General features: G+C 44.6%; 1 protein-coding gene across 1 annotated transcript; it reads left to right on the plus strand.

The window, feature by feature from the left end:
• The first annotated feature begins 3,633 nt into the window (after positions 1 to 3,633).
• On the plus strand, positions 3,634 to 9,864 carry LOC127296378 (thaumatin-like protein 1b). Its single transcript, XM_051326440.2, has 3 exons — positions 3,634 to 4,078; positions 4,169 to 4,922; positions 9,309 to 9,864. Exons 1-3 carry the CDS (start codon positions 4,018 to 4,020, stop codon positions 9,490 to 9,492), a joined length of 999 nt encoding a protein of 332 aa, XP_051182400.1. The 5' UTR covers positions 3,634 to 4,017; the 3' UTR covers positions 9,493 to 9,864.
• The last annotated feature ends 695 nt before the right edge of the window (positions 9,865 to 10,559 follow it).

The following is a 10,559-nucleotide window of genomic DNA, read 5'->3' on the forward strand; positions in this document are numbered from 1 at the left end:
CTCATCTCCGCCAACTATGTGTCACCCAAACATAAATTCAATGGAGTTGATGCAGGAACCTATGAGGGGACCACCGCTCACACCTCTACGACGAAGAAAGTCACGTTGAATGCTTGCATCAGCGTCAAGCAATTGGAGGAGTGGGACTTCAATCTTAAGGATGAACCAACTCCACCAAAAGGTCCGTTTAAGAGGACTAAGCAGCGCATTAGTCAGTTGGAAAAGTATCGGAAGGAAGAACTTGTTCATCGGGACATAGTGCGTTGGCGCCTCCTGAACCTGGAGAACAAGAAGGAAATCAATGAGATAGTAGAAGTAATCACTGATGCAATGAACTCCACGCGTTCTGAACTGCAGAAGGCTCTCTGTCGCATATCTGCTCAAGAGGATGGGAAGCTTCGTGCGACTGTCTCCAACGCCATCCCTCCACCTTGAAGCTGGTACGGTATCAAATAATCGCAGGGATTATTTGATCTCACTTGACTTGATTTCAAGTTTGGGGGATCTATAACACCTTGTAATTTATCTTTTCAGTTTGCATGTTTATTTTTCTGCGTGCATTTAGTTTTAAAATTTCGATAAGGATTGCATTAGTGTTTGTTTTATTTCCTTTTGAGAGTGAAGGAATCTTATCCTATAAACTATGAGCCGTTATTATATTCGAAGTATGGTGGAATCATGATTACTATGTTAGATGTATGAATTAGAATGAGTATTATTGTACTTACATCAAGGTAATGATCTTAGTGTCTCCCATACCGATAAGTCTTGAAAGAATATGAGAAGTAAGTCATCTATAAATCATATTATAATCATTGGTTTAACTATGTGAGAAAGAAAAAAATTAGAAAAAGAAAATGATTGTGAAATAAGTTCCATGCTATAAAATTATTTATGAAAGGAGAACTAATAAGATAAAAAGAGTCGCTCATAGTTCTCATATAAAAGCTAAGCTTCATGATCTTATATTATGTGAAGAAAATAGTCTTCATGTATATTATGGAGTATGAAAGGTGTGGAGACCTTTAAGTCATTTGAGTATGAGAATACTATGGTGTGGTTCATCTACTAGTTCTATATTCGATGTTATAATCATTGTTCTTAAAATGCCTCATTTATTTTAATGACTCACGCTTCATGAATAAAGAAGACTCTGCCCATTAAGCTTCTATCTTGCTCGGGAACAAGCAAGAGTCTAGTTTAGGGAAGTTGATGAGTGCATTTTTTTGCACCGTTATTTCATATAGATATCTCTAAGTAGAAATAGGATTTTGTATCTACCGCCCTTCCGCGCCCTTTATGCTTGTCTACGTAGGATCTTAAATATTAAGGCAATGATGACATATTAATAAAAACTAACATTTTTATGGTATTTTGATGTGATAAAAATCATTTAAGCACTTAACCATGCACCTGGGCGAAAGGGAAACGTGAGGACAAGTTCCAGTAAGTTTAGCGGGCATCGATACGGGGTACCCCGCCCGTACCGTCCGTTTGTACGCCGTACCAGGAGCACCGCCTCGTCAAATATTTTCATCTCGCGTAGATGGCACAAAGATATGCGACATACAACTTCAAGAAACAAAGAAACATCACCTCTAGGACAGATCTGGAGGAGGAACTTGAGAGAATACATCATCCGGGTTGTTACACGGGTCATCGGAGGACAAGGCATCATCCCCTTCATCGTCAACCGTTGCATCTCCATCACCATCACCGATCTCATTCTCCTTCAACCATAGTTGTAATCATGATTGCTATTATGGATTTGTATTTGAATTCATACCATTACTTTCATCCCATCCATAAGAGTATGATGATGTTCTTGATTATTTCCATATGTGAGTAGTTCCTTTTGTTCTTGGGAAGATGGAGAAACCCTAGCATGAATATGAGATGAATCTGAGATGTTCTATGGTTTTAAATTATTAATGCATGTTACTTCTCTCTCTCTCTCTCTCTCTCTCTCTCTCTCTCTCTCTCTCTCTCTCTCTCTCTCTCTCTCGATATTATATGTTGTGCACCATGTAATATGTGCCTTATGGTCTCGAGAGGGAACTACCCTTTGAAGTGAGGTAAAGTGTACGGCGAGAAGTGACATTACCGTATCAACACTTTAACACATGGAAGAGGGGGATAAAGGGAGACTCACCAAGCTCATATCGATAACCATGAGGTAAAATCCTTAATTGTGATTGTCAATATGTGGTTTGCAGAAAGCTAGCCGTAGTGGTTATTCAGATATGCGATGACCGATGGATTTCTCGGCGCATCTTGTTACGGAGCTCTCTCTCCTCATAAAATATGATTAAAAGTATGGTTTATCTTCATTAACATGAATCCTAATGGTAGAGGTGTTTCAATAATTCCTGAGAAAACTTTATCTTATTAAGTTTCAACTCATTTCTCACTACGCTTTTTATTTATTGCTTTGTTTACTTTCTTGCAATCAATTACAGCAATATTTTAAAACACCTTTATTCGAGATTAAAGAACGATTTATAAGTAGCCTGTAATATATAGTAGCAAGAGGCATTAAAACCTTAACTAGTAGCTCCTCGTGGTTCGATACTCTTATTTCAAAACTAGCTACAATTGATTTGTGTACTTGGTGTCATCACTCTTCCGCTTTACTCGGTGAGTTGATATTGAATGAACCTTGTTACTGCAACTACATAGTATAGATCTTAGGTGTTCGTGTAGATGTATTTTTTCGAAATACATGCACAATCCCCTTCAGCGTATAACATTACCAGATCCATTGTAAGTGCCCGCTGGTTGCGCATCCCTACCCTGACGCTGCCCAACCGTGCTAAGAGAGCCCAAAGTTGCGCATCCCTGGGCCGAAAATTGCCGCCCCATTGCATACCGAAGAGTCGGCCCTTGGCTCCACTAAGTGGATGGGCTGGGCACCACCATACTCGATCGCCGCACCACCCGTGTGGCCGCAGACGTCCGTCGTCGCGAGGAGAACTCCAGGGCTACAGCTCAAAGCCGAAGCTCAACCCGCCACGCAGCGAGATGAAGATGAAATAGCCCCCACCGCCTTCGTCAACCACACTGGCTTGACCTTGGGGCGGTGAGAGAGGTTGAAGGGGAGGAAGTAAGTGGTGGTGGAGAGATTTTAGGGTTTACCACGTCGTTTGGGCGGCGACGCGGGGATGATTGATACTTACTCCCTCCCCGCCAAAATAAGTGTCTCAAGATTTTCTAGATACCGACATATCTATAACTAAAATACGTTCATATCTAAATAAAAACGAGGCACTTGTTTTAGAACGGAGGTATTTTCAGCTCATTACATAGTAGTAGATCGTGAAAACACGCTGAATTCGCTTGCAAGGCAAGATACCACCATGTTTAATTTCGTCCCTAAATATAGATAGATGTGCCTTTGACAGGGCGTTTATATCGTGCTTGGAAACATTGCGGAAGCGCGTAATGCCTGTAAAACGGAGGGTAATCGCAGAGAAAGTCCCACACGGAACAGCAACATTGCGTCGCAGATCACAGCCGCGCGACAGAGGTTTTCTTTTCTTGCTCGACTTCCTAGTTTCTTCCTCCCCGCGTCATAGGATCCGCCCACAACGCGCTGCCTCTTCCCACAACTCTCTATAAATCGAGACGAAAATCGTTCGTGCTAGCTCCATCACCCACCGCTCGTGAAGCACAAGCCCCTAGGCAGGACGTCAGGACATAGGCTACGGACAAGATACAGAGACGGTGCTCGGCGTGGTAGGAGAGCCGTTGCCGACATTGTCCAAGGAGCAGAGATCAAGATCTGCATCTCTCCGGGGCCCGCCTCGCAGTGTCCGTTGGGAAGATACCGACCCCCATTCCCCTGCTCGTTTTGTCTGCGCCGTCTTCTATATAACTCAACCGACCGTCTTCCTCCGTTCATCCTCTCTTCCGGCCGATTACATTACACAAAAGAAGCAGAGCAGAGTTGCAGAGGTCGGAGCTGAGGCCTTGTGGACTGCTGTTGCCAAGAGTCAAGACTCCGACGAGAACAAGAAAATGGCACGGAGCCCAGCTCAGGTCGTTCTCTCCTTGATCGCTTTGCTCCTTCTGCTTCCAGGTAACACAATACTCTTCTTGCTTCTAATGCACATTACTTGTTTGTTTGGCGTGTTTTGAGCCTGATCAGTTCGAATTGCTTCTAATGCAGCTGCGTGGTCGGCGACGTTCACCATGACCAACAACTGCGGCCACACGGTGTGGCCGGGGTTGCTCTCCGGCGCCGGGACCGCGCCGCTATCCACCACAGGGTTCGCGCTGGCCCAAGGCGCGTCCGCGACGGTGGACGCGCCGACGGGCTGGTCGGGCCGCATGTGGGCGCGCACGCTCTGCTCGGAGGATGCCACCGGCAAGTTCACCTGCGGCACCGGCGACTGCGGTTCAGGAACCCTCCAGTGCAACGGCGGAGGCGCCGCGCCGCCGGCCTCTCTGGCGGAGTTCACGCTGGACGGGTCCGGCGGCATGGACTTCTTCGACGTCAGCCTCGTCGACGGCTACAACCTGCCCATGCTCGTCACACCCCAGGGCGCGAGCGTCGCCGCTACCGCCAGCTCCGCGGGCGGGCCCAAGTGCGTGGCCACGGGGTGCCTGGTGGACCTGAACGACGCGTGCCCGGCCGACCTGAAGGTGGCTTCCTCGGCGAGCCCCGCCGGCGCCAGCGGCGCCGCGGGCGTCGGCCCTACCATGGCGTGCAAGAGCGCGTGCGAGGCGTTCGGGTCGCCGCAGTACTGCTGCAGCGGCGCGTTCGGGAGCCCCAGCACGTGCCGGCCGTCCACCTACTCGCAGTTCTTCAAGAGCGCCTGCCCGCGCGCATACAGCTACGCGTACGACGACTCCACCTCCACCTTCACCTGCGCCGCCGGCACCAACTACGCCATCACCTTCTGCCCCACCGCCAACACCAGGTATGCGTTCTTCCTCCCCTCCCTCTCAGGCTTTCCCAGCAAGTTTCAGGTAGCTAATTAAGCAGACACAAGTAACTGTTGTCAAAGCAACCGTTGCGTTCACTGAACCGTAGTTTTACCAAATTGGCGCGAAATGCACGCTCCAAACTGCCTTGCCAAATGTTACTCTATGATGATGATGATCGGGGCCTGTTCACATAGATTTTCATGATTTGGCGTCGGCGAGGACGCTCTAATTCTTGAATATGGTAGATTACTTTACTTGCAGTGTCGCATAAAGTATGTGTGAACATTTTGGTAGGGGAACTTGGTAGGACTTGCACAAAACATGACCTGAAAAATCACCCCGGAATCAATTCTACAACGGACTACTCTAGTGTAAAAATGGCCGGTCAACAAGCATAGAACATGAGAGTACTCCATATGCTAGTAGGCCGGTTCAGTGCACATTAAGTACTATGTTTAGAATCTGGTTCACCTCCATGCTACTGTGACAAAAGAAAAGCACTTCAGGTCACAACTGACAGACTGTACTAGCTCACTGTGTTATTCAACGGCCGAAATGCACACAGAGCAACGGCTAGGAATCCACCACGCGCACAGGACAAGCCAACTGACACATAGCCTGACGCGAGACGGCCCGTGCTAGCTAGCCGTTTCGCGCGTGCGGCCCCATAGCCATAGCGCATAGGCGGCCGTGCGCATTCATGTCTCGCTGTCCTATTCCCAACTGCCTCCCATATGCTCAGGCACGCGTCCTAGATGCATTCATATCTGCATCCTGCAACAAGCAATGTCTGTCTACAACGTACCAGCATCTTCCAGTAGTACATGTACTGCACGATTCACTGTTTACGAACATTTTTTTTTTTAGATAAAAGGGCTCCCCCCGGTTTCATTGAAACCCAACCACAGTAACATTGTTTTTACAGCATAAATGAGCCACATTTTTGAAGAATGTGGACTGAAAACTTCTAAAACAGAAAAAAAGAGTCTAACAGCAATAGGAAGATCCACAACAACTACCAAACGAGCATACTGGAGCAACAAGAAACATGATCTAAAGAGATCCTAGGATCAGGAGCTTGTAAGCTTGGTTCTGTCGTCCAATCATCTCCTTGTATTCCGCAGGGTGGGGTGAATCTTCATCACTGTCAGGCTTGAAATGAGTCAGGTCCAAGCAATCCGTAACAGTTCCCCCCTGAGTTTGTTGAGTACCATGACATTTTTCGCCAGAAGGACCGATTGAGCATCTTTGGAGAGGATCTTCCATTGATCCAGATCTGTGGCCATCCTTCGCCAGACTTCCCGAACACCAGGCCAATGAGTTCCCTGAAAACAGAGATCATTACGCAACTTCCAAATGGCCCATAGTGCAGCAGTGCAGACTATATTAACCACAGAATTTTTGTTATTACTAATCCACCAGCGAGCTACTGACTCAAAGTTTAGTCCCACATCAACATGTAACAGATCAGAGATTACTGGCCAAACCAATTTGGCTACAAAGCAATCAAAAAATAGATGATGGATTGATTCTGACTCAGAGCAAAAGAGGCAAGTTTTATCTTCAACATGTCTACGCTTAGCCAGATTGTCACGAGTCAGTAGCTTATTGTTAGCAAGCAGCCATAGGAACACATGTATTCTAGGAGGGATATCCAACTTCCAGACAGCTGGAGTATGGACAGGCACAACTCCCCTATTGTTAACTATAGCATAGAACGAGCTAACATTATAAACTCCTGAAGAATGGAACATCCAGATTGGTTCATCTTCATCAGACGATAGAGTACAAGTACTCACTAACTGACATAGATCAAGCCAACGATTAAAAAGCTCAGGAGACACAGTCCTCCTAAAAGTAACCTTCAAATCCACTCCATCCCACAACTGAGCAACCGTGTGATGTTGTTCATTAGCAATAATAAACAAATCCCAATATAAAATCGCAAGACTACAATTACCCAGCCACACGTCTTCCCAAAATTTTATTTTATTACCATTTCCTAATTTCCATCTAAACCCCATCTTAACTGCATGAGCAGCCCACATGATCCCTTTCCAAAAAGGGGAACAATGTGTAGGATTGGCAGAAAAGAGATTAGGGGATAGATCATATTTAAAATCCACAATTTTCCTCCAAATTTTATTAGCACCCAGGTTATATCTTTTGACCCAAGAAGCCAAAAGACACAAGTTAAAATCCCTGAGATTTTGCACACCCAGGCCACCAAACTCCTGCTTAAGGCAAACCAGATCCCAATTGGCAAGGTGATATTTACGAGCATCAACAGTGTCATTCCATAAGAAATGAGACATCTGTGAATTGATTAACCTAATGGCCCACTTGGGAAATTTAAGAACTGACATCAGATATAAAGGAATGCTAGCTAAACAGGCTTTAAGTAAAACTAGTCTACTTTTAATATTCAACAGCCTACCCCTCCAGCCAGCAATTCTTTTAATTAGTTTGTCAATGATAGGCTGTAAATCCTCCTTACTTAGTTTTGAATAATGCAAAGGTACCCCAAGATATTTAAAGGGAAACCCCGCAAGTTTGCAACAGAAGATTTGAGCGAACAACTTAGCATCTTCAGGTTCGACATTAATTGTCATAAGATCACTCTTATGATAATTAATTCGCATACCTGACATCTGTTCGAAGCAAGATAAAAACCACTTCAGAATTCTAGCAACAGAAACATCATTATCAAGGAAGAGAATGGTATCATCAGCATACTGAAGGCTAATGACACCTCCAGGAACAACTTGAGGCAACAAACCTCGAATCAAACCATTAGCAGCGGCTTTGTATAACATTTTTGAAAAAACATCTGCTACCAAGTTGAAAAGGATGGGAGAGGCCGGATCTCCTTGTTTAAGTCCTTTGCCAGATTTAAAATAAGAGCCATTTATGTCATTTATCCTTACGCAAGAAGAACCATTGACCAACAAACTCATAATGAGACGACGAATCTTAATCCCAAAACCTCTAGACTGAAGCATTTCATCTAGAAAGGTCCAGTCAACTCTATCGTACGCCTTCTCATAGTCTAATTTCAAAACCAAAGCACTTTCACCTCGCGAGTGTGCTGCATGAATCAATTCATGAGCTGCTACCACACTCTCAAGAATGAAGCGGCCTTTAATGAACGCAGTTTGGTTATTAGCAATAATTCTATCACCAATTGGAGAAATCCGATTGGTAATAGCTTTCGAAATAATTTTTAAGCTACAATTACCCAAACTAATAGGACGGAATTTTTTCATATCCCGGGCATCAGGTTCCTTTGGAATAAGGGTAATTATAGAATAATTAAGCCTAGATACATTCAGGGTACCAGATTCAAAATCTCTGACCAGAGCCATAAAATCCGTTTTTATAAGGTCCCAAAACCTTTGATAAAAAAGGAAGGAAAGGCCATCTGGACCGGGGGCACCACTAGCATATGATTCAAACACAGCAGACTTTATTTCCTCCTCCGAAAAAGGTTTTTCAAGAGATATATTTTCCTCAAGAGTTAACACGTCCTCAGGATCCCAGAAATGGTTACCTAAGGAAATATTAGGACGAACTTCCTTAGCAAACAAATTTTTATAGAAGTTAGTGGCAATTTTAATCATACCAGGGGTATCCTCAGCAGGACCCTCCGGCCCATCAAGAATCGCAAGGTTCTTTTTTCTCCTCCTTTGATTAGCAATAGCATGGAAATAAGAAGTGTTACGATCCCCTTCCTTAATACACCTATCCCTAGAACGCTGCCAGGCTTTGGTTTCCTCATGTTTAAACACGGCATCAAGCTCTTCACTAATTTGTTTCATCCTAACTTTATCAGAATCTGATAATTGATTGCTTTCAGAAAACACATCTAGAATATCAAATTCCAGAATTGAATCCTTTTTACGTTTCTTAAAAGCAGCATCAACATTCAGACTCCAACCTTTAGCCTTTTTTCTCAAGAGCCTAGATTTATATTGCCAAACATCAATTGCAGAAGTGCAAGGACATTCGGTATTCCAAACTCTTGTCACCAAATTAATAAACTCCTGGTGGTCTAGCCACCATTTTTCAAATCTAAACAGCTTGGGGGGAGGGGTAACATTAGAACCAGTATCAAGAAGCAGAGGGGTGTGATCACTAATTGGCCTAGGTAGCGCCCTAACAGTAGTTAGAGGAAAATGATGTTCCCAATCGGTAGAAGCCAACACTCTATCTAAAGCAGCTAAAATCAGGTTATCCTGATTATTAGACATTTTTTTTTTTTTGAGATCAAACTGTTTACGAACATGATTTCTGCACCGTATGCTAACCCGCACTTTTTTTTCGAAATGGGGGTATGCTAACCCGCACTGTTGGATTGCTTTGTGTGTTTTGCTCAACAGTGGCAAGTTCACCGACCCGCAGGCTGCTGTTCCGCTGACGAACAACACGATGGTCTACAACGGCGGCGAGCAGCTCTCCTCGGCAAACGGCGGCGAGCGATTCTCAACGAACGGCGGCGCCTCCCTCGCCGCCCATGCCTCGCAGCTCCTCCTCGCGGTGGCCGTCGCCGTCGTGATGCTGTAAGCCGTGTGCCATACAATATACTATGACAGTGAATCACCGGTGTCCTTATCCGGCGTGACGGAGGCGAACACAAGACTCGGGCGAGAGAAGAAAAGTGCTCGCGGGCGGGCAAAGAGCAAAAGGCTGACAGGAGTGGTCTACTAACCATAAACAAGAATATCTCCACACATTACATATCGCAGCCTTTCCTTCCTTCTAGATAGCTTATGCCGTAGGCTTAGGATAAGCTGTAGGTGGTTAGCCTAGCTTCCGATCTATACGTTTCTTTCATTTGTTGAGCGGAAACGATGATGTATTGTATTGTGAGTCAGCGGAGTACAAGTTGACAATTCGAGCCGGGAAATCAATGGAAGCATGAGGAAAGGAGACGAATATGTATCTTGCCAGTGATATGGGTAATGTTACTTCGAAGTTACACATACCGTGACTGGCTTCCCACCTTATCGTGCAGACGCCTTGCTTGTCCTTTTTGGTCGCCAGATTCGACGTATAGCTGTCACGAGAATCAGAAAATCTAAACGAACCATCAGAAAACGAGTTGCGACAAGCTTCACGACTGATAGAAATGCACGCGAGAATCTGAGTGTGACTCTAGACAATAGTGAGAGCATCTCCACCAGCAGCTCTCAAATAGGTGTCGGCAGGGGTACCGGTACCTTCGTTTGGGGAACGCCGGCAGTGCATCCTTCATTTGGGGAGGCTACTCCCACACCGACACCTTCCAAACGGCGGTTCCTAATTTTTTTCTTCTTTTTACAATATTTTGAAACAACATATCAATCACATTTTATTAATACAGTCACACAAATAGATTTAAATTATTCATGAAATCAATCAAAAAATATAATTAAATTATTTATACAATCAATCAAATAAATAGTACTTCAATATTCATACATTCCAACAAATAAATAGTACTTAAATTATTCATAGAGGCAAATAAATAGAAATAAAATCATGCATTGTTGGCTGCTCCTCTCCTCGCCCACAAATGCGTAACTAGATCTGCCTTTAGCTGTGCATGGACACCTGCATCTCGAATTTCATTGTGCATATGAAAAAAAGCA

This window comes from Lolium perenne, chromosome 4, assembly GCF_019359855.2.
Source record: "Lolium perenne isolate Kyuss_39 chromosome 4, Kyuss_2.0, whole genome shotgun sequence".
NCBI classification, from domain to species: Eukaryota; Viridiplantae; Streptophyta; class Magnoliopsida; order Poales; family Poaceae; genus Lolium; species Lolium perenne.